Genomic DNA, 23,880 nt, shown 5'->3' on the forward strand with positions numbered 1-23,880 from the left:
AGCACCTGAACCCCTCCTTTCCCCTCTGTCCGGGAGTCGCTGCAGCCCTCCTCATCAGCTGCCGACCAGACTTGACCCTCCCCAGCCTTTGCGCCTCTCCAGGCCACGGGCAAGCAGCAGGACTGGTTTGGGAATGGCTGTTTACGTGTCTGTGTAGCCCCGTGTCTGTTTTGCCTCCACCTGTGTGTGGCAATGCCTGGCCGTGCCCGAGGGGGCCTCTCTGTAGGGCCGGGATGGGGTGGGGGGAGGGGGAGGGCTGTTATCGCGATGCCAGGGGTGAGAGCGGATCTTTCACAGGCCTGGGTTTTATTCACTGTCCCTTTGTCCCTCCTCTTTCATGCAGGTCTGCAGCCAAATCTTCTCCCCTTTCCACAGCAACAAAGCAGCCTCCTCCTCCCCCCGCAGACTGGGCCCGGCCTTGCATCCCAGGTAAACAGCCGCACCCCTACCCCCACGGCCCGAGCCTCTAGCACTGTCCCTGCTCTGGGTACAGTTAAGCTCCCTAGTTTTTCCAGGGCTCTAGCCCCTCTGGGAAGAGGTAATGGCAAGGAATTGTCCCTTTGGCACATGGGAGGGGGATCCAAGTGACAAGTGGGGTAAACAGGAGCCCAGAGAGTCCAACCTGCAGGCTCTCAGCTCCCGTCCCCAGCAGACCCAAGCCTCTCCCCTTGGGAACCAGGGCTCGGCCAGCTTCCCTGGGATGCATAGACGCTCTCAGCCCCGGAGGGCCTGATCACCACAGGGACCATGTCTCAGACAGCACACACAGTGCCTCCCACCCTGGGTCCCCATTCCAGGGAGGCCAAAGAAGACAGCAGTCCCTCTTATCTCAAGACCCCCCAGGATATGGGTTTGGTTCCCCTTGCTCAGAAAATGAGCAGATCTCCTGTGTGGACCAGGCTCATGCCAGTTTAGGGGCCCATGGCTGACCCAGAGTAACCAACGGCTCATTCTGTGCTCAATGTAGCACCTAAGCATTGCTAAAGGACACGCCCACCAGCCACCACAGCAAGACACACCGGACCATGTAAGGAGTGCAAAGGGGTGGCGGCTGGATTCCGGGAACTCTCCACCTACTTCCCAGAAAGAAACATGAACATTCCTCCCCGTTATTAGTTAGAATGTACCTGCCCTTTCATTAAAGGAACCATAGAATCTTAAACACAGCTCAGAGCCAGGGCCACTCCCCGCCAAGTGTGCCCCACTCTGGGGAGTGTGTGTGCTGTTCACTCTTCTCCCACTCCCTCCTGAATTCCTTCTGGAAGCAACGTCAAGGCCCCAGGCACCGTGACACGTGTGTGGTCTGCACAGCTGCCGGACAGCTTAGCCAACCCTCCCTTCTGTGTCCAGGGGCCCCTGTGCAACGAGGAACGTTGCACGGCTCCATGGATGGCACGGCCCACATGGATGCCCAGGATGGTTGGGGACGACCGCAGCGATCAGAGCGCCCAAGCCCCAGGCCGAGAGCCTGGAGCTCAGTGAGAGCCCTGGCCTTCCAGCCCGCAGAAGACACCTGGCAGGGCGATGGCGCCACCTCGTGGTTGGAAGAAAGTGGCACACCGCTCTCCCCCGAACCTCAGAATCACAGACTTAGAGCCGCAAGACACACTAGAGAGTGTTCAAGATCAGCTCTCACGTCTTAGAATACCCAAGCATGGCGACACTGGGGCCCTGAAGCTGTTTAGAAGACTGAACTGATCCTGGGGGAGGGTAATAAAGGAGGGGGTGAGCGAGGAAAGTCACGTCGGTGCCATCTGACAACAGACTGCGTGTGAAGGCAGGAGGTGGAGGTCCAGCAGAGACCTCAGTGAGTATCTGTCAAAGGAAAGAGGCAAGTGGAGAGGCGGGTTCAAGGAAGCCCGGCTTCGTCCTGAGGGTCTGGTCTATGCCACCCTCTCCTCCCCAGACAGGAATCTGTGATGCTTTGAAACCATTCTGTTCTCAAAGATGCTGCGTCAGAGAACAGCGCCCACACCGTCTCCCTCGTCCTACCTTCTTCATCATAAGGACGCCCATCTACATGGCAAGCCTGAACATCTCAGAAGACAGCAGTTAACTCCCCTCCAGCGGAAGAGCAGCCTGGGAAGGAGTGGGAAGCTAGAGTTCGCTCCAGTTCCCGACGTGGGCAGTGACCTCTGCCCTGGACCCAGGGCCTGGCCCCCAAGGCTTGGATTCCACTCCATCACCAATGCAATGATAGATGCCTCCACTCCTGACCCCCAAATGGGTACCACAAGGTTCTGGGGTTAAGGGCACATGTTCTTATGCAAATAAGCTAAAGAAAGACGGTCTCCAGGCAACCACGTGGAGAGCAAGGTGCGTGTAGATGCGACTAATGAAGATGCCCTAGATCAAAAGCAGAAAGTCCCATGACGGGCAGCAGTGGTGCCGGGAGTGAGGGAACCAGCCTGGCACCCACAGGCCAGGGAACTCCACAGGGGTTCCCTCACGTTCTCGTCACCTCCAGTTGGGGCCTGCTGGCCACCTCGGGCTTCCACGCTCCGTGGAAAAGGACCGGCGAGGCAGACAGTGTTCTCCCGGCCCTACTCTGAAATTTGTTACTGCAATCTTTGTCAACAACCCTGTTAGCGCCTTTTATGGAGGGAAGCCGAAAGGAGGAAGTAACCTGGTGAGTGCCAGACTAAAACCCAGCCAGGCCACCTCCTGCCTGGCACCCCTGCTGTTTCTGCCCCACATGGCCCACAGAAACCCAGTTTCCACTCGCACGCCACTGAGCAGTCGGCCTCCAGTGGCCCAGGGCTCCGCCAGCCTGGGTGCCCCGTTAGTGAGGACTGCCCAGCAGTGCTCTTGATCCATTGCTGAATCCCTGTGGATCTGCTCGGCTTGTCTCCCCTACCAGGCTGTTGGGCGCCCCGGGCTGCCAGGCTCCTCCTTAGAACCCCACCTGGAAGCCTCCCAGCACCTCCCAGTGCCCAAGCACCTGCCCACCTCTGCGGGGCCCGACGAGCCCAGTGACCTGGAGGAGCTGGAGAGGTTCGCCAAGACCTTCAAGCAAAGGCGCATTAAGCTGGGCTTCACACAGGTTTGGCTTTTGGGGGGGAAGGAGATGGGGGGCAGTGAGCTAGGTGAGCAAGAGGAGACAGCGCCTCCCAAGGGCAGGTGTCAAGAACAAGCCAAGGCTCCATGCGTTTGGGACAAGCCCATCGTGTCTCTGAGACGTAGTTGGGATTAGGAGGGGAAGTGAGGAAGTTGCTGGTGGAGGGGAAAGGAATGAGAGCCAGGCAAGGAGGATCTGGCCCCCTGAGAGTCTAGGGATACGAGGAACCAGCACTCCACCCACAAGGGAAAAGGGGTGATGGGCGGGTACCTGAAGATTCTGGGTGTGTTGTGAATGACAGGACGGTGAGGGGCCGGGGCAGAGGAGGGGAGCTTGCGTCTCACGCTCCTGTCTCTCCGTCCCCACGCACAGGGAGACGTGGGGCTGGCCATGGGAAAGCTGTATGGCAATGACTTCAGCCAGACAACCATCTCGCGCTTTGAGGCCCTCAATCTGAGCTTCAAGAACATGTGCAAGCTCAAGCCACTGCTGGAGAAGTGGCTGAACGACGCAGGTAGGCACGCATGGGATGCATAGGGACGCACGGGGCCCTAGAGAGGATTCTGTGGGAAGGACCCAGGGACCTGTCTGTGCTGAGGTTATAGGGAGTCAACACGGGACACTCCTTTCTTCCCGTTCTTGTGTCTAGAACCCACCAAAAGATAAGTCAGAGCAGCCAGGCAAGTGGAGGCGCAACTGTCAGCGCTGTGACCCAGAAAGCCCGTTGGGGGCCAGGCATTAGGTCTGGGGCCATGACTCCTTGCCTTGTGCCAGTTCCTACCCCAGACTCGCCCAAGGCAGGCCTTAGGACAGCTGCCCTGAAGCGGAGTTTGGGTCTGCCCGGCACACACGCTTAGCCAGACTCCTGTCTAGAACAGGTAGGTCTATGTGAGGCAGGCGGGGCAGTGGGCCATCCAGGGTCTGTGTGGGAAGGGAAGACTGCAGGCACAACACGAGGTCTTTACTTGCTTAGCTGTTGTAGGTTTGTTAGGTGGGGAAAGTCTTGCAGCAGGAGTGGAGTTGGCAGGAGGCTTCAGCCCCACTCATGGTGGGAGACCTGCAAGGGGGTCAAGGAGGTTAACCAAGGGGCAAAGTTTGCAGCAAGGAAGCTGAGTTTGGTGCCTAGGACTGGCACAGGACAGAGCGTCTCAGCCTCCATTTATGCCCATTCAGGGCTGGCCAGTGCCTTGTAGGGTAGCAGCCCTGGTCCCTACTCAGTAGCTACCAGCAGCACTGCCCCCAGTTGGTGCCACCAAAAAGGCCTCCGGACACTGCCAAGTGTCCCCAGGGCAAGTGGTGGTGGTGCCACGGGGCCTGGCTGAGAGCCACTGGCCTAGGTGAGAGGGAGGAGGCGGAGCAGTCCCCAGGGCTGGGCTGTGGTGTGTGGATTAGTGGTTGCTTAGACCAGTGCTTTCAGAGCAGGGCGGGCGGCCAGGGCAGTGTGTCCAGACAGAGCCATAGGAAGAACCAGGAAACCACCCCCACCCCACCCCGTCGCAGTAGGAGGATCCTAAGACAGACTGAAGTAGGCGAAATGACCAGAAATTCTTTGGCTCCTTGGGAGAGGGCCTGGTAGGTCCCTGTTAGTGTAGTGCCCCCACCGGATGCCCAAGGGCTGTCCCCTCTGTCGTCACAGGCTGAAGAGCCAACATCTGCACTAACAAGAAAGTGGCTCCAGCACCAACATTCTGCACCCAAAGCCGGGGTTTTTGGCCCAAAATGCCATTTCACATTTTCCTCGGTATTCACATGCAGGCCTATTTGTAAAACACAGACTCCCGAGTGTTGCTTTTCGGAGCTCTGCTCGCACCCACTCACACCCACACATGCCGCCGATGCCTGGGCTTCCCTGGACCATGACCGCACACAGCGGAGACTCCGCGGTGGGAGTCCCGGAGGAGCTTTGCCCAGAGCAACGAGGAGAAGCAGGACTCTCGGTCTGTTCTGGGTCCCCTGCCGGGGGAGGGGGCTGGTCCTGAGTATGCCACTGCACAGCCCAGTGGGAAGGGCTCTCGGACCTCAGGGCCATCGAGACAGGGCCCCAACCGGCCCCTCATGGCCGCCTCTGAGCGCCCCTCGCTCCCTTGTCTCCCTACAGAGTCCTCTCCATCAGACCCCTCGGTGAGCACGCCCAGCTCCTACCCCACTCTCAGCGAAGTCTTCGGGAGGAAGAGGAAGAAACGGACCAGCATCGAGACCAACATCCGCCTGACCCTGGAGAAGAGATTTCAAGATGTGAGCGGCTTTTGTGGGTGGGAGTGGGTGGGCCAGCCCACACAGGTGCACCTGCAGGCATGTTACATGCCAGGGCCAGAGGACCACACAGGCCCCTGCACACCAATTCTCTCCCCCGGACCCCCTCGCCACACCTTGCCCTGGGAAATGCAGATACCCTCCCTCTTCGGGCTCCAGGGATGTGAATGGGACATTTGAGGTGCCCCGTGTTGACTCCCTATAACCTTCATCTGAGGTCCCAGGGACGTCTTCCCTTGCTGACCCTGCTTGTCCTGATGTCTGTTAGGGGACCCATTGTCTCGCTCCCTGGGAGATCTAAAGCCTGGGGTATAGAGTTTCAGAAGAAGGTGGGTCTCTCTACCCAACTGAGGTGAATGGAGCAAGGCCTGGGGCATTGTGTGTAAACTCTCTGTCCCCTACAAGGTACACTTTTTCTCTTTCAAATTATCAGTGTAGTGAATGCTCAGATTGGAAAATTGCGAGGAAGAAGAAAGATGATTTTACCACCAAATACCACCTGAATGTGTCTCCTTCTATTATTTTTTTCATGCACATTTCAATACTTGTGAGCCTGCTGTAGACCTACACGTTTTTGAACATGTAACAAGAGCATGTTCTGTGTTCTTTTAAAGATTTTTATTTATTTGAAAGTCAGAGTTACAGAGAGAGAAGAGGGGAGAGAGGGGAAGAGAGAGAGAGAGAGAGAGAGAGAGAGATCTTCCATCCTCTGGTTCACTCCCCAAATAGCCCTCAATGACTGGAACTGGGCCAGACCGAAGCCAGGAGCCCGGAGCTTCATCCAGGTCTCCCAGGGTGCAGGGGCCCAAGCACTTGAGCCATCTTCTGCTGTTTCTTCAGATGCATTAATAGTGAGCTGGTTCGGAAATGGAGCAGCTGGGACTTGAACCAGCACCCATATGGGATGCTGGTTGCTGCAGGCCATGACTTAACCCACTGCACCACAGCGCCGGCTCCAAGAGCATATTCTTGAACCAGTATGTGGCGGCTGTGAGCCCTGAGGTGGCTGGGGGAGAGAGGAGGGGAAGGAGGTGCGGTCTAAACAGCTTCCGGATGCCACCCTTCAAGTCCCCCCCTCCAAAGCTCTAGAGGGCCCTTGGCCTTGTCCAGCCTCTGCAGGGCCCAGGCCTCCAGCAGACGCCCCAGAGCGACTGTCACAGGGCTTTTACTGCCACACCCTGCTGAAGCAGGTTTTCCTTTCTGTATAAAAGAAAAATTCTTTATTAGCGACAGAGAGACGCAGAGAGCTGCCATCCGCTGGTTCACTCCCCCAGTCCCCACCCTGGCCCCGGCTATGGCTGAGCCAGGAGCTGGGAACGCAGCCCAGGTCTCCACCTGGGGTTGCAGAGGCTCAGTCCCTGGAGCACTGCTGTCGCCTCCCAGGGTCTGCATTAGCAGGAAACTAGAAACGGGAGTCAAGATGGCGGCCAGGCAGGGAACACAGGCACTGCTCCCTTCAGGATGCTCAGAGCAGCAGGGTGGAGGGAGGGTGAAGGAGTCGGGGGCGGGAGCAAAGAGCCAGCGAGTGACAGCCTTGGCCAGTCTGTCTTTCCCACAGTCTTGATGGGGCCACACGATTTACCTCTCTCAGGTCCTCTTTTGAAGCGGGAGGTCAGGAAGAAACGGACAAGGGAGGAGATCGGGCTATGAGGAAAGAACACAGGGGAGCACGGATCCTGAGGGCTCTGCCTGCCCCCCGTTACTTGCCACAGACTCCTCTGTATAGAGGCGCCTGGAGAAGCCATCTCATGGATACGGAGCCTCTGCTCTGTCAGCCCCGTGCTTGGCAGTTGACACGCATTTTCTCATTTAATCTTTACAATAATCCTCGTGGTAGGTGCTGCTATTTTCATAGATAAGACTGAGGCTCAGAGAGGTCAAGAAAGTTTCCTAAGGACACACAGCAAGGAAGAGAGAAAGCCAGTGTTCCATCCTAGGTCTGACTCGAAAGCTTTCGATCCACGTATGTTTCTAGCCTGCTCCTTTGGAGCATCTGTCCCTCACCTCTGCTTCTTGACCCAGTTGCCCTCTCCTGACCACGCTCTGTCCACTGGGCCTTTATAGAACCCCAAACCCAGCTCAGAAGAGATCTCCATGATTGCTGAGCAGCTGTCCATGGAGAAGGAGGTGGTGAGGGTCTGGTTTTGCAACCGGCGTCAAAAGGAGAAGCGGATCAACTGCCCTGTGGCCACACCCATCAAACCACCCATCTACAACTCCCGGCTGGTGAGTGCTGCCCGCTGGGCACCAGGGCGCACGATGCCTGGGGGGCAGAGGCGTCTCCCTCCTGGGGTGGGGGCTGCTGGGGAGTGGGGAGGAGCAAACAGCTAATAAAAGATGCAAATAGATGGTACATGTGAAGTATGTAGCGCACACAGAAGGGTAAGGGAGAGGGCTGGGTGAAGTTCAGCCTCATCAGAGCGGGATGTAGCTGCTGCATCAAGACACCAGCGTCTGTCCTCTCACCACGCACCTATTGGCCATCTGTGGTCTGTGGGTCTTTTGGCCAAGGGCTGGGGATACAAAAGTAGATACTGTTTCTTCCTTGGCCCTCTGGGTCTAGCAGAAGACGCAGACAGATAAACACATGGTAAGCACCATGATCGTCTCTCTAGGAGACGCTGGGAGCAAGAGCTGGCAAACCTTGGGAGGCGGTGGTGAGGGAGGACTTCCCCGGAGAGGTAATTAATGCTTGCCCTGAGTCTATAGGACGAGAGGGAGCAAGAAGCAAGGAAGTGTGGGTGGAGCTCTCACCAGGGCAAAAGACGGCAAGAGTGGGATGGAGCCGGGAGAACACATCCACGTGCACAGAGCTGCAAGGGACCCGAGCAGAGGAATGCTGAGAGCCGAGGCTGGGCAGACGGGCAGGGCCAGATCACAAAGGGACGGTGTGGACGCCAGAGAACTGACGGTCTGGGGGGATCACGGGAGGATTTTCAGCAGGGTGCCGGCACGGTCAGATTTGCTTTGTAGAATGATCCACTCTGACTACAGCGCAAGGAGTGGCTTGAGAGGCACAAGACGGGTTTCAGGGAGAACAGTCAAGGTGCAACTGCAGTTACCCAGTAGAGGAGGAATGAGGGAACCCACGCGGGAAGAATGAGGGGAAGGGAGGGGGTCAAGTGATCCTTGGAAAGCTTGGTGAGTCTGGGTGGCGAGGGAAAGAGACTCCGTAGACCCTCAGTGTTCAGACTGGATCAGTGGGGTACACAGCAGTGCCATTTTTGGAACAAGCAAAGGAAGGGAGCTTGTTTGGGGGTGGGCAAAGTGATGATTTCTTTTTCCATTTTTATGATTTATTTATTTATTTTGAAAGGCAGAGCTACAGAAAGAGGAGGGAGGGAGACAGAGAGAAAGAGAAAAAAGAGAGATTTTCCACTGGTTCACTCTTTTTTTTTTTTCTTTTTTTTTGACAGGCAGAGTGGATAGTGAGAGAGAGAGAGAAAGGTCTTCCTTTGCCGTTGGTTCACCCTCCAATGGCCGGGCGCACCGCGCTGATCTGAAGGCAGGAGCCAGGTGCTTTTCCTGGTCTCCCAGAGGTGCAGAGCCCAAGGACTTGGGCCATCCTCCTCTGCACTCCCAGGCCACAGCAGAGAGCTGGCCTGGAAGAGGGGCAACCGGGACAGAATCCGGCGCCCCGACCGGGACTAGAACCCGGTGTGCCGGCGCCTCAAGGCAGAGGATTAGCCTAGTGAGCCGCGGCGCCGGCGCCACTGATTCACTTTTTAAATGGCTGCGACAGCCAGGCCTGGGCCAAGCGGAAGTCAGTAGCCAGGAACTTCATCTGGGTCTCCCACAAGGGTGCAGGGGCCGGAGTACCTGGGCCTTCCTCTGCTACCTTCCCAGGCCCATCAGCAGGAAGCTAGATTGGAAGTGAAGCAGCTGGGACTCCAGCTTGCCTGTGGCTTAACTTGCAGCGCCACAGCATCAGACCCCAGAGTGCTGATTTCAATGATTTACATCCTGGTGATGCACAGTGCGGCCTGCAGGACACCCAGGTGGGAATGTCTTTAGGCGTTTGGACTTAGGAATCTGGAGGTCAGGAGAGAAGCCTGGGTTGGAGACACAGATTGGGAAGTCAGAAGCATGTGGGTCGTTGTTGGAATCCCGGGTTAGCAGGAGCTCTTCGGTGGAGTTTGTGTGGAGGAAGCAAAGAAAAAGATCTGTGTCCAAACCCTGGGCAGCTCCAGCACTGGCAGCATGAGCAAAGGAGAGAATGGAGGCAAGAAAGTGAGGAGGAGGAGCCCAAAAAGGCACGAAACTGTGACCAAGGAGATACGAGAGGTGTTGGACTGGGGTGAGCCAGATAGTGCTGCTTTGGAACAAGGGTGAAAGACGCCGCAGTCGGAATGGGGAGCCCAGCTTGTTTGAAGAACACATTAGGAATTCGCAAGAGCAGCTTACAGGCTGAAGGAACAGCATGGGAGAAGCCATGCTGTTCTAAGGTGACATGACACCCTTGGGGACTCTCGTGCATTTCCGTCTAGCAGGAGCTGAGAGTTTGAGGTTAAAGCTTTGAGAAGTTCAGTAGGGCTGGGTCGTGATGGGCCATGGATGCTAAACCGCCCTGAAAGTGACTGGATTGTGGGGTACACAGTAGTGTCGTTTTTGGAACAAGCAAAGGAAGGGGGTTGTTTAGGAGTGGGCAAAAGTGGTGATTTCTTTTTCCATTTTTATGATTTATTTATTTATTTTGGAAGGCAGAGCTATAGGGAGAGGGGGAGGGAGAGAAAGAAAGAGAGAAAGGGAGAGGTTTTCCCACTGGCTCACTCCCTAAATGGCTGCAACAGCCAGGTCTGGGCCAAGCTGAAGCCAGGAGCCAGGAACTTCATCCTGGTCTCCCCCAAGGGTGGTAGGGGCTCGAGTACCTGCCATATTTTAAATTGGATGTAACATGATATCCATTCATCGTTTCTTTTTTAAAATGTTTATTTATTTATTTATTTGAAAGGTATAGATACAGAGAGAAAGAGAATCTTCTATCAGCTGGTTCACTCCCCAAATGGGTACAACGGCTGGGACTGGGCCAGGCTGAAGCCAGGAGCCAGGGTCTCTCTCATGGGTGCAGGGGCCTAAGGACTTGGGCCATCTTCTGCTGCTTTCCCAGGCTCATTAGCAGAGAGCTAGATGGAAGTGGAGCAGCCGGGACTCATACGGGATGCCGGTGCTGCAGGTGGTGGCTTCATCTAACCACAGCGCCAGCCCCCGTCATATCCCCCTTAAACATTCCCTGAGTGCCCACTGTGTGTTTGACACTAGGGGTCGTGTCAGGGAAAACAGACACGACACACATGGTTTTTGTGATTAACCTTTCAGAGAACCCAGCTCAGCCCACAGCACCAGGGGCTTCTTTGAGGAATCATGCTTAAAGTGACACCAGAAAGCTGACTGTCACCATTGATATGGGGGGGGGGGCAGGGGGAGTGTCTGAGCTGAGGAGGGGCCGGGGGGGGGGCAAGTTAGACAAGAACATTCTAGATGGAGCAAGTCCTCTGCACAGAGGCTTTGAGGCTGGGGGACGTGGTGGGAAGCACGGAGGGGCTGGAGAGGACCAGAAGCCGGGGAGTGACTGGGAGTGTGCATGAGGGGGCTGGACCGGTGGGCAGGGGGTGGATCACCCAGAGGGTTGTGTGCCACGTGAAGGAACTTGGTTCATGGGAGCTGTAAAGATGGGGCCTTGGTTAGAGCAGATGGGAGGCAGGTTCTCACTTTGGTTCAGTTCTAACCCAGGACACCAACGTGGAGATACTGGTAGGGGGCGTGGAGGGGCCGTGAAGGAGCCTCTGTGGTTATCAGCACACTTACCGAACACCCCCGAAGGCCCAGGCCCCGAGGAAGGCACCCACATGACGTCATCAGCCTGATGGGGCAGAAAGGTGTTAAGTAAACCCCTACCCTATTGGGATGTCGTGAAGGGAGAGGACAGAGAAGTTTCTCTGCCTGTCTCTAATTTAGGACAGTCCTTCGGGACTGGGACATACTTTCTTCTGCTTCTGATATGACATGATCACCAAGAGCTGTCATCAAGGCAGGGAAAGGGGTTACACTAGTGGGACCAGCGTGAGCGGAGTGCTACCATCCATATGAAAAGCAAAGGGGCTCCGGATTGCGTGTGCACTTGCGTGGGGGCGCGGAAGAAGAAGCTGGTCACAGTGACTAAATACCTTATTACTTATCTAAAAACAGCAACGAACTTCTTGGGTGTGGCTGCAGGGAAGGAGGAGGCGAGAGAGGGAGAAATTATCGATAACATCTCTCTTCTCGCTCTGCCGCCCCTCCCGAACTGTGCCTCACCCCTGTCTCCACCCATCACGAGCCCCCAGCCTACTGAGGATGCTCGTTGGGAAAGGAAGCAGCCAGACCATTGTTGATTAATCAGCGGGTGAGGACATGCCACATCCTGTCGCAGGGCAACAACGTTGTGGAATCCCAGCTCCCTGCCTGTCAGGGTTCCCTGAAAACGCTGCTGGGAGCTTCCACAAGGGGAGTGGGGGGGCGCATGCAGACCTCAGCTCGAAGCAGAGTTCAGCGATGTGTGGAGGTGCACAGCAGCTGAGGGCGGCTTCCCTCTGTATGGAAGGGGACTGACCCCTACCGAGCAGGTGCTGTATGCCAGCCACTGGGTGGGAAGCACCGTGGATATGAGCTTGTTAAATCTTAATTAAGAGAATAGAAAGGCAGCATCGCTGCCATTTGTCCAATGAGGAAAACAAATCTCAGAGGGGTAGGTAAGTTGCCCAACGCCACACAGATAGCGAGTGGTGGAGCCAGGGCTCACACCCGGGTCTGTGCGGCTCAAGTCTGTTCTCTCCACACCATCTGTTTTAGGTGGTTCGAGGATAGCCACAGTGGGAGGGCACTTCCTGAATTGTATGGGAGGCTAACTCGATTATCTTAGCTCCCTTTCTAATCTCAGACTTGATGATGCAATGTGGTCTCCCGGGCAACAGGAAACGCATCAGAGACTAAAGTTCCCCAGTTATCTCCAGAGAGTCCGTGGTTCGTTCATTCATCCATCGGGGTGGGAGAGCCTGCAGCGTGGTTGCCAGGGCTGCCCTGGGCACAAGCAGAGCGCTTTTAGGAAGGGGAAAGCAAGAACTGGAAATGCGCTAGGCCAGCTGCGTCTGCCACAACAGGGTCCCGGAAGCCTGCTCCTCTCGCTGCCAGGGCACTCAGGCCAGGCAGCCTGTGGCCTGGCAGTGCCAAAGCAGCCCTGCCAGGGACAGGGAGGGGAGGGCAGCTGTCAGCGCCAGGGAGCTTCCAGAGCAGGCAGGAACTGGAGCTGGGTGCCTGTGATGGCCCGGAGGCCTCCCTCCATGAGGGAGGGCAGAGTGCAGGCTTGGTGCTAGGAAACCACCGAGGCAGCTAAGCCCTGCTCCCTGCAGAGCCTGCAGTTCAGCATCACTGAGGCACCCGAGGTTGGAGAAGGGGGTAGGAACGGACATTCACGAGTTTCTCTTGCCTTTTAGGTCTCTCCCTCGGGGTCTCTGGGACCCCTCTCGGTCCCTCCTGTGCACAGCACCATGGCGGGAACAGGTGAGCTTTGAAGTGAGGGTTCCGAATAAGACTAGAACTGCTAAGACTAGACCTGCCTAGGTCAGCAGGGCCCGACTCTAAGATCTGTGCTGGGAAAAAGTAGCTTCCGTGTCGGAGTCAGTTTGGGAAACGCTGGTAAGCAGTTTAAACAAGTGTGTGCACTTGTTCTGTGCGAGTTACAGTGCTTATCCTCAGCCGGAGGATACTATATGTCAAAATGAGCTGTATGGAAGGCTGAAGGAAGGTAAGACTTTCCAAGCTCATTTTCTATAGTACCCTTTTTTAAAAGATTTATTTATTTATTTGCAAGTCAGACTTACAGAGACAGGGAGAGACAGAGATCTTCCATCTACTGGCTCACTTCCCAGATGGCCACAACGATCAGGGCTGGGCCAGTCAGGAGCTTCTTCCGAATCTCCCACATGGATGCAGGGGCCCAAGCACTTGGGCCATCCTCCGCTGCTTTCCCAGGTGAATCAGCAGGGAGCTGGATCAGAAGTAGAGCAGCCGGGACTTGAACCAGCACCCATATGGGATACCAGTGTCACAAGCGGCGATTTTACCCATTACGCTACGATGCTGGTCCCAGAACTCTATTTTTAAAAAGATACCTATAGCATTTTTAAAGGAGCTCAAAAGGTGATCCTGTGTTCAGGTGTCTCCAGAATGGTCCCAGTGTCAGCGCCAGGACCTTATATGGTTCTCAATATACTCTCTGCCGTTTTTCAAAGTCTTAATTTGAATGGTAAAATACATGTTGCCCTGTCTATGGAACACAATCTGGGAAACCCAAACACGAGCATTCCCTTTAGTCCAAATCTGCTGTTTTACAAAGGATGAAAGCAAGTGTCAAGAAGTAAAGCAAGTTGACATAGCTGCTTAGCTAGAGGCCCGAGACCAAGACACCTGTTCTTGCCGAGGCTGGCAACCTTTGTGCTCCAGGGGTCTTCTCCCGATGCACCTTTCTTTCTTTCCTCTTCCCTTCCCTTTCCTAAGCTTCTTTTTCATTCTCCCTTCTTGCCTCTTTGGTTTAGGGCTGCGTACGCCCAGCCCAGGGTGTGATCTTGGCTTCTGTCTTTCTTGTGTTTGGCAATTCTTGGACTGGTAGAACCAGACACACCGCTCTCGAGGGCCCGGGCTGCAGCCAGCAGTCATGATGAGACACCTCCTAAGGATGGGTGGAGGGCTATTGCTGCTAATTTGGCAGGAGGCAGACAGAGGGGTGGTGGGCAGGGAGAGGGTGAAGTCCCTTTGGGGATGCACCGGGAAGTCCAGTGCCTGGAGGGCCATGTCAGAAGGTCCCAGGACCCAGCAGCATTGTTTTCCCCTTGTTTGTGCCTCTTCTTGTCCTCAGTAACGTCATCCTGTTCCCCTGGGAACAACAGCAGGCCTTCGTCTCCTGGCTCAGGACTCCACGCCAACAGCCCCACTGCATCTCAAAATAACTCCAAAGCAGCAGTGACCTCCTCCTCCAGCTTTAACTCTTCAGGGTAAGATGGGGAGGGGGTGCAGAGAGTCCAGGGGCACATGCGGAGTTGCGCCAAGGCCTTGGGACAGAAAGCTGGTCCTGGGGTCTGCAGGGAGAAGGGGTGGCAGGGCAGGGCAGAGTGGAAAGCCAGACTGGACTTTATTCCCCGGGGGAGTGGGGATTGCCAAAAGAAGCCTCAGCCAGGGAGTGGGCCTGGCAAGGAGCTGGTGTCAACAAAGCCAATATTTCCATCCCCTCTTGGAGGGTGGAAATTTCCAAATGCTTCTGTTGGGGAGGGCCAGGGCCTTCACTGGGCTTCAGCTGCACTCCACGCCAGGAACCCAGTTCTCAGGATGCTCTGATACAAGCCTGGAGCTGAGGGTGTGGCTGACACAGGGAGGGGGGAGGGGGGCTGACCCCTGCCTCCTGCACCCACCTGGGATGCAGCAAAGTGAGGAAAACAGCCTCTTGGGCCTTAATCCATGAGCCAAGGAATCTGCTCTAAAAAGAATGCTCAGGGCCGGTGTCTTGAGAAATTCTGCCCCAGTGAAAGCAAAACAGAGATTTGAAAATAAGACCTGAGCTTGTCAGCCAAGACGAATCTGCGTGTCCAAACCCAGGCAGTTCTGCAAGGCTCTAACTGGCCGATTGTCACATAGTCTAAATGCTAGAGTTCCTTACCTACCACCACCAAATGAGAGATGGGGGGGGGGGGAAGGAAAGAAAAAAGAGAACTATATCATATGCATTTGAAGTTTTTAAAAAATTGTTCTGTTGGGGCTGGTGCTGTGGTGTAGTAGGTTAAGCCTCTGCCTGCAGCGCCAGCATCCCATCTGAGCGCTGGTTCGAGTCCCAGTTGTTCCACTTCTGATCCAGCTCTCTGCTTACAGCCTGGGAAATTGCTTGGGCTCCTGCACTCATGTGGGAGACCTGGAAGAAGCTCCTGGTTCCTGGCTTCAGATCAGCCCACCTCTGGCCATTGTGGCCATTTGGGGGGTGAACCAGTAGATGGAAGACCTCTCTCTCTGTCTCTTCCTCTCTCTGTAACTGTCTCTCAACTAAATAAATAAATCTTTAAAAAATTATTATGTTGTATAATTCACATATCAGAAAACTCACTATTAAAATACATTTATTTAGTTGAGAGTAAAAGACAGACAGAGATAGAGATAGAGAGAGAGGGAGAAAGAGAGAGAGCTTCCATTCAAACTTTCATTCCTCAAATGCCCAGAACAGCTGGGGCTACCAGGCCAAAGCCAGGAGCTGGGAAGTCAATTCAGATCTGCCAGGTATATGGACAATTACTTGAGCCATCACCACTGCCTCCTAGGGTCTATGTTAGGAGGAAGTGGGATTCAGGAGCTGGAGCTGGATATGGAACCCAGATACTCTGATATGGGATGCAGACTTTTTTTAAAAGACTTATTTATTTATTTGAAACATATAGAGTTACAGAGATACAGAGGGAGAGAGAGAGAGAGAGAGAGAGAGAGAGAGAGAGAGAGAGAGAGAGAAAGGTCTTCCATCTGCTGGCTCACTACCCAGATGGCTGCAACTGTCGGAGCTGAGCCGATCCGGAGCCAGGAGCCTGGAGCTTCTTTCCGGTCTCCCACGTGGGTGCAGGGGCCCAAGGACTTGGGCCATCTTCTACTGCTTTCCCAGGCCATAGCAGAGAGCTGGATTGGAAGAGGAACAGCTGGGACCCAGCCGGGACTCAGCCAGGACTTGAACTGGCACCCATATGGGATACCGGCCCTACAGCGTCAGCTTTACCTGCTATGCCACAGTGCTGGTGTCTAGGGATGCAGACATCTTAACTAGGCTAAACACTTTAAAATTCACCATTTTAGGCCAGCACCGCAGCTCACTAGGCTAACCCTCCACCTGCGGCTCCGGCACTCCCAGTTCTAGTCCTGGTTGGGGCGCTGGTTCTGTCCCGGTTGCTCCTCTTCCAGTCCAGCTCTCTGCTGTGGCCCGGGAAGGCAGTGGAGGATGGCCAAGTGCTTGGGGCCTGCACCCGCACCTGGGAGACCAGGAGGAAGCACCCAGCTCCTGGCTTCAGATTGGTGCAGTGTGCCAGCCATAGTGGCCATTTGTGGGGAGAACTAACGGAAGGAAGACCTTTCTCTCTGTCTCTCTCTCACTGTCTAACTCTGCTTGTCAAAAAAAAAAATTCACCATTTTATTCATTCATTAATTTATAAGATTTGCTTATTTATTTGAAAGGTAGAATTACAAAGAGGCAGAAGCAGAGAGACAGAGAGAAAAAGAGAGATATCTTCCATCTGCTAGGTCATTCCCCAATTTGTTGCAATGGCCAGGAGCCAGGAGCTTCTTCTGGGTCTCCCATGTGGGTGCAGGGCCTCAAGTACGTGGGCTATCTTCCACTGCTTTTCCAGGCACATTAACAGGGAGGTGGATCAGAAGTGGAGCAGGCAGGACTCAAACCTGTGCCATATGGGATGCCAGCATTACAAGTGACAGCTTTACCTGCTATGCCACAGTACTGGTCCTAGAATTCACCATTTTAAAGTACAAAATTGGGCAACCTACGCCATGATGTAATTTTTCAAAAGATTTATTTACTTATTTGAAAGTCAGAGTTACACAGAGAGAGAAGAAGAGGCAGAGAGAGAGAGAGAGAGAGAAAGGTCTTCCATCTGCTGGTCCACTCCCCAGATGGTCCCAATGGCTTGGCAGATCCAGAGCCAGGAGCCAGGACCTTCTTCCAGGTCTCCCACAAGGGTGCAGGGGCCCAAGCACTTGGGCCATCTTCTACTGCCTTCCCAGACCATAGCAGAGAGCTGTGGAGCAGCCGGAACTCAAACCTGCGCCCATATGGGATGCCTGCACCACAGGCGGAGGCTTAGCCTATTACACCACAACACTGGCCCCACCTTGATGTAATATCAGAACATTTTCACATCCCCAACAGAGCCCTGATGCCCGTTACCCTATTCCCATCTTCCCCTGTCACATTAGTAACCTCAAGGTTGCCTTGTCTCATTCTTCCTTCCAGATCTTGGTACCGATGGAATCACCCCACCTACCTCCACTGAGACCAGAACCGCCTCTCCCTCCTCCACCTGGCCCTGTGCTCCCCGCCAGAGGGAGGGGAGCCGTGCTGTCTCCGTATGGACAGGTCACTTTCAGAAGAGTGGAAGAAGAGCCCACCGTCAATGAACCCAAACTCTTGCCTTCTTCAGAGCAAAGGTCTCTGGAGATCCAAACTGTGATGGAACCCTGTGCTGATGCCTAATGCTCTTGAGACACACACCCTCCTAGGAGTTTGCCATTGCCACCTTCCCTGCCTAGCCCTCACCTTCTAGCCCTAAATTCTCTAGACAGCTACACTGCGGCAGGAATCTTCCGGAGAAAGGACTTCTTGCCATTCTTCTCCAACTCTCCTGTGGGCTTCTGGGGACAGCCGTTTGCCTGGTGAGCCACATTCCCAGGAGGGGAGACGATGGTTTGACTCTGAACTTAGCCACGGTCCCGGACTGATCCCACAGCCCGTAAGAAGAATGGTATCTGATGTACCCACCATGCCTTGATGTTTTCTCTGTTCAGCAGGGCGGAAGCTTTGCTCCACCCCATGTCCCGTCTGACCTCACTCCCTTTTCTGTAACCAAGTCCTGCAGGTTTCCTCCTCTTTTCAGGAGGCTGAGCCGCCCCTCGGTGCTGGGCACGCTGCTCTGCCCACCGCTGCTCCTCTCTCTGCTCCCATCTCCCAGAGGCTGGGAGCCTGGTTCTTCCTCTTCCTCCCCGTGCTGCTCCTTTTCCCGTCCCCCCCCCTTTCTCTTGGATACAGAAAAGGAGGAACATGAGTGCAAACACACAGCCATTACGCTGGCAAAAAGCCCTGTACATAGCCCCTTCCAGCTTTGCATTCTGTTCTCTCCTTCATGTGGATTTTCCAGCAAAATGTTTAACTCAGGTGTGAATTTTGAAGATATTTCTGGAATATTTCATCTTCTTTAAAAAGGAAAGGAAGAAATACCAAAGTGTGAAATACTGTGCTAGCTTCCACGGAGCTGCATGGGATGCTTGGTGGACTTTTGGGGGAATGTTCTCTCTAGTGGCTCCTTCTGTGTGGACCAGTGTGTAAAGTTGTAACCTGAAGCCATTCCAGAAATGGGAACTCTTCTTTTTTCTTTCTTTCTTTCTTTTTTTTTTTTTTTTTTAAGACTGAATACCCAGAAAGCTGTTGAGATTCAAAGGAATCTCTCTATTCCTAAACAGATTTGTGTAATGATGATATAAACTATTCCACTGTTAAGAAGAGGTTTACAGGATTGTTTTGGGTTTTTCATTGTGGGAAAATGTGAGGGCATGTGATGAAATGGGCTGGGGAATGCACGTTTTTAGCCTGCATCCCACATTGGAGTGCCTGGGGCTGAGTCCTGGCTCTGGCTCCTGACTTCAGTTTCCCACTAATGCAGGCCCTGGGAGGCAGCAGATGATGGCTCTGGAGTTGGGTTCCTGCTACCCATGTGGGAGACCTGAACTGAGTTCTTGGCCGCTGGCTCTAGCTCTGGCCCAGCCCTGGCTGTTGCAGGCATTTGGGGAATGAGTTAGAATGGGACTTCTATGTCTCTCAACCTTTCAAATAAAAATGAAAAACTGAAAAAAAAAAAAAAGAAAGAAAGAAAGAAGGTGGAAAGTATTTCAGACTGGCACATTAAGTGTGCCACTTTCCAAACTGGTGCTGAAGATGGTGCACATTAATACAGGGTCCTGAAGCGCTCAAGGTGCTCTTTTTTTTTTTAAGATTTATTTATTTATTTGAAAGTCAGAGTTACACAGAGAGAGAAGAGGCAGAGCGAGAGAGAGAAGTCTTCCATCTGCAGGTTCATTCTCCAGTTGGCTGGAACAGCCAGAGCTGCACTGATTCGAAGCCATGAGGCAGGAGCTTCTTCCAGGTCTCCCATGTGGGTGCAAGGGTCCAAGGATTTGGGTCATCTTCTACTGTTTTCCCAGGCTACAGCAAAGAGCTGGATCGGAAATGGAGTAGCCGGGTCTCAAACCATATAGGGTGCTGTCACTACAGACAGTGGCTTTACCGGCTATGCTGCAGCGCCAGCCCCCAAGGTGCTCTTTTTGACAGAACCACCTTGAGGGCAGTGTGGCTAGGGACTGATGAGTGTTTAAGGTCAAGTCATTTGGAGACTCAAGAAGAGGTGGAGGCTGAAGTTAATACAAGAGCACTTTAAAAAGTTTCTGGGGCTGACACCGCGGCTCAATAGGCTAATCCTCCGCCTTCCAGCGCCAGCACACTGCGTTCTAGTCCCGGTCGGGGCGCCGGATTCTGTCCCAGTTGCCCCTCTTCCAGGCCAGCTCTCTGCTGTGGCCAGGGAGTGCAGTGGAGGATGGCCCAAGTCCTTGGGCCCTGCACCCCATGGGAGACCAGGAGAAGCACCTGGCTCCTGCCTTCGGATCAGCGCGGTGTGCCAGCCGCAGCGCGCCATACGCGGTGGCCAATGGAGGGTGAACCAACGGCAAAGGAAGACCTTTCTCTCTGTCTGTCTCTCTCTCACTGTCCACTCTGCCTGTCAAAAAAAAAAAAAAGTCTCTGGAAAAATGGAATTAAAAAGGTAAGGTTACTTTGGTGCCAAAAAAATTTTGAAATCCAGGCACAGTTTTTTTTTTTTCATAATATGCATTTCCATGAACTTTTTGAAGACCCTGTTTATCTCGTATCTCAGGTATCCTGAATACCAATTATTCATTATTCACAATGGAGATCAATAGATATTTAAGGCAAACGGTAATTTATTATTTTTAAAATTTTTATCTACTCAAAAGTCTGAGTTACAAAGATAGAAGGAGCAAGAAAGAGAGAGAGATCTTCCATCAGCTGGTTCACTCACCAAACGACTGCCATGGCCTGGACTGGGCCAAGCTGAAACCAGGAGCTTGGAACTCTGCCTAGGTCTCCTATGTGGATGGCAGGGGCCCAAGTACTTGTATCTTCTGCTGCCTGTCCACACATATTAGCAGGGAGCTGGATGGGAAATGGAGTAGCTGGGACTCCAAACCAGCATCTGTATGGGATGCCAGCATTGTAGGCAGTGGCTTAACCTGCTGTGCCAAAATGCCAGACCCAAAAGATAGTTTAACTTTCATATGTATGTGGCTTTGGTATATATTACCATTTTTGGTACAAAGGTTGAGGTACAGGGAAGTTATCCTTGTGGTTTGTCTAGGTTAATAAAAAGCTAAATAGTTGCCATTGCCACAGTAAATATTGGATGGTAGGAACAGGGAGCCCTTAATGCCATTTTGCATGAGTGTTTCAGAATCTTATAAATCATCAACAGTTAACTTCTGATGTTGGAATGGGGGCTTATATGAAGACTCCTATTTCATGTCATGGATGGGAAAAGGCCTGCTGGTAGTGATTGTCTCCTCAAGGAAAGATCCAGTTAAAAGGGGATATAGCAAACAGACAGCAAGAGAAGACTCCAGCTCCACCACTCACGGGCCCATCTGTGCATGTCTGGCACACACATGCATAGTACACTCCTCCTTGTATACTCATGGAGGTCAGAGTTCACCCTTCCCTGCAGCCATCCTGGCTACCTCGCCATCCTGCTCAGTTGAGTGCTAAAAGCTGATCTCCTACACTGTCCAGAATTCTGGTTTTCACGCATTGGCCTGTGGTTTTTATAACAGAAATAAACAGAACTGTAGTACAATTTGCTCAGTCTCCATTAGCTTCCATTGCCCACTGACTTGCACCATCGCTGAACAGAGTCAAACCATCTTTCATGTCTGCATCACCCCATAAAACCCTAATTCCAGGGAGGTTTACTGGAAGCTTGGTTAGCTTCTAATTAAGGACAAGAGACTCTGTGGGCCACAGCCAGTCATTGTTCAGGGAGTAGAAGAGAGGGAAAAATTGCTGCTGCTGCTTTTCAAGTCTTATTTCACTCTGATCTTTAGTTGACTCAAAACTGGTGGGCCCAGCTGGTGGGCTCCTAAGACAAAGTAAGAGCTTTTGATCTAATTCAGAGAATGAGTTTATTAATCCCAGGATTCAGACCAGCGACCCCACCCTTAGCCACCACATTTTCCAGCTCAGTGCTCTCTGTATGCACCTGTCATTTCTTTTTTATGGACACTTCTGCTTCTCTAGACTGTGTGGTGACCTCCTTGTCATCAAGGTTGTCCCTTTTTTTCTATATATCCCCTCGCCTAACATTGTGACCAGCACAAAATAGGCAATTGGAATTTTTTTTGTTGTTGGATTTGAGAGGCAGAGTGTACTCACATATGCTGGTTCACTCCCCCCAAAACCCCCAGTGACTGAGACTGGACCTGGCTGAAGCTAGGAACTTGGAAATCCGTGCAGGCCTCCCATGTGAGTGGCAGGTTCCCAACCACCTGACCCACCACTGCTGCCTCCCAGCATCTGCAGTAGCAGATGGAATCAGGAGTGGAGCTGGGAATCGAACCAATGTGAGATGTAGCATCTTAACTGGTACCCTAAATGCCCACCGTGTAATTAAGTTTTTTTTTTAATCGGAGTTCCTTTAAATAACTTCCAATGCCCTTCACCAATGTAGGAGCTGTGACTACAAGGACATACTTGTAGGCTGTTCTAGTTGACTGGAGGCAGCACATCTTGATGGTTAAGTGTCTTCTTGCCTGGATTCATACCCAACTGTCTCCAACTGATTGTATCACTTTGGGAAGGTTCTTGACTGCTCTGGGCCTTAGTTTCTCACCTGCAAAATGGGGACAATAGGTCCCATACTTCCGTGCTATGAAGATTAAATAAGTTAATAGAGTAAGAGTGCCTGGAACGATGCTTGCTGCATTAGTTCAGCAATGTAAGTGTTGTCTGTGATCATGACTGTCATTGTCAATGAGCTGGTAGAGAACTTCATATATCCTGCACTCCCTAAAAGCCCAGAACTTTTCCAGAAAATGCCACTGTTGACAAGGATCTGATTTAGTGGAATAGGGATGGTGGCCAAAGATATAAAATAATAAAATTTAATCCCAGGTAGAAGCTAGAATCCCAGCCACCCTAGGACACAAGCCCAATAGGCTAGGAAGAATGGCACCTTCCCTTAGCCCATCAGCCTGTAGAGTCTTGAAGGCTGTGACATTCGGTTCTTTCATGGGAAAAGGTGGCAGCAAGAAGAAAGTCCTAGATTCAGATAGTAGAAGGGGAGAAAAACAAGGTTGCAACAAAAGCAGTTGGAGAAAAGGTTGGATCTTTGCATGTTCTATTGCTTCAGGCTATCACTACCTCCTATTTGGTCTGTTCCAACACACATATAGCAAGTCTTCTCCAGTTCTTCTTACACTGATTCTATTTGAATGTCTCTAGAGCAGCAAGGGTTCTTAATGTTGGTTACACATAAGGATCACCTGGGGAGGTTTAACTATTGATAGTTATACAGAGATGCTGAGTTACTTTCTCTGGAATATGGCCTGGCCATTGTTTTTTTTGTTTTGTTTTGTTTTGTTTTGTTTTTTTTGACAGGCAGAGTGGATAGTGAGAGAGAGACAGACAGAGAGAAAGGTCTTCCTTTTTGCTGTTGGTTCACCCTCCAATGGCCGCTACGGCCGGCGCATCTCGCTAATCCGAAGCTAGGAGCCAGGTGCTTCTCCTGGTCTCCCATGGGGTGCAGGGCCCAAGGACTTGGGCCATCCTCCACTGCCTTCCCGGGCCATAGCAGAGAGCTGGCCTGGAAGAGGAGCAACCGGGATAGAATCGGGCACCCCAACCGGGACTAGAACCTGGTGTGCCGGCGCTGCAAGGTGGAGGATTAGCCTGTTAAGCCACGGCGCCGGCCAAGCCATTGGGATTTTTTAAGGCTCCTCCAGTGATCCTACTGTGCTCTCAAGGCTGATGACTGCTGCCCAAATGTGCATGCAAATCAACAGGGTCCTTGTAAAAGCAGGCTCTGATTTACTAGGTACAGGCTAGGGTCTGAGAGTCTACGTTCCTAACAAACTTCGAGGTGATGCAGATTTCCCTGGTTCAAAACCACACTTGGAGAAGCAAGGGCTTGGAAAGCATGATAATATGATATTTCCTCGTTCAATAACATCGTGGACTTCCTCTTACCCACATAAGGTGGCACAGTCTGGCATCTGAGGCTGGCACCACAGGCACTTGAGACCTTGTCACTGCAGTGGTTCTCAACCATGACCAATCATCTGAATGACTCTGGGACAGGTTGGAAAAACTATAATGCCTGGTCCTCCCCACAATAATTCACGGTATGCAAGGAACAGCCTGCATTTTCCAGGTAGCATAGATGACAAACAAGCTGTAGGAAGTGCACTGTGCTTCCAATACAGTTTCCCAGACTCCTGTCCCACTCGTTCAAGCAGCAGGCATGAACTGCACCTGTCTCATAGCAGTAGCAGGGAGACAAAGACGAAAGCCGTGCCATCTGTGCCCTTCAGGAGTTGGCAAGATTAACAACCCAAACTAGAATATTTCCTGTTCCTTCCATCTCCAGACAGGGGCCGCGCACTCACAACTCTGCCAAACGCCTTCTGTTTTTAAGAATGTCTGGGCCCCTCAGCACCCCCACCCTTG

General features: G+C 52.9%; 1 protein-coding gene across 2 annotated transcripts in view; it reads left to right on the forward strand.

Annotated features, from left to right (window-relative positions):
* The window catches only part of POU2F3 (POU class 2 homeobox 3), a 91,445-nt gene extending 73,558 nt beyond the window's left edge, over positions 1–17,887 (forward strand). For both annotated transcript variants that reach the window (XM_062198400.1, XM_062198398.1), the window contains exons 6-13: positions 344–429; positions 2,861–3,043; positions 3,431–3,572; positions 5,157–5,293; positions 7,376–7,537; positions 12,781–12,847; positions 14,202–14,337; positions 17,335–17,887. In XM_062198400.1, coding sequence (XP_062054384.1) covers positions 344–429; positions 2,861–3,043; positions 3,431–3,572; positions 5,157–5,293; positions 7,376–7,537; positions 12,781–12,847; positions 14,202–14,337; positions 17,335–17,374 — 953 coding nt within the window. In that variant the 3' untranslated portion in view covers positions 17,375–17,887. The remainder of the gene's footprint in view (positions 1–343; positions 430–2,860; positions 3,044–3,430; positions 3,573–5,156; positions 5,294–7,375; positions 7,538–12,780; positions 12,848–14,201; positions 14,338–17,334) is intronic.
* The last annotated feature ends 5,993 nt before the right edge of the window (positions 17,888–23,880 follow it).

Source organism: Lepus europaeus, chromosome 7 (genome assembly GCF_033115175.1).
Source record: "Lepus europaeus isolate LE1 chromosome 7, mLepTim1.pri, whole genome shotgun sequence".
Classification (NCBI taxonomy): domain Eukaryota; kingdom Metazoa; phylum Chordata; class Mammalia; order Lagomorpha; family Leporidae; genus Lepus; species Lepus europaeus.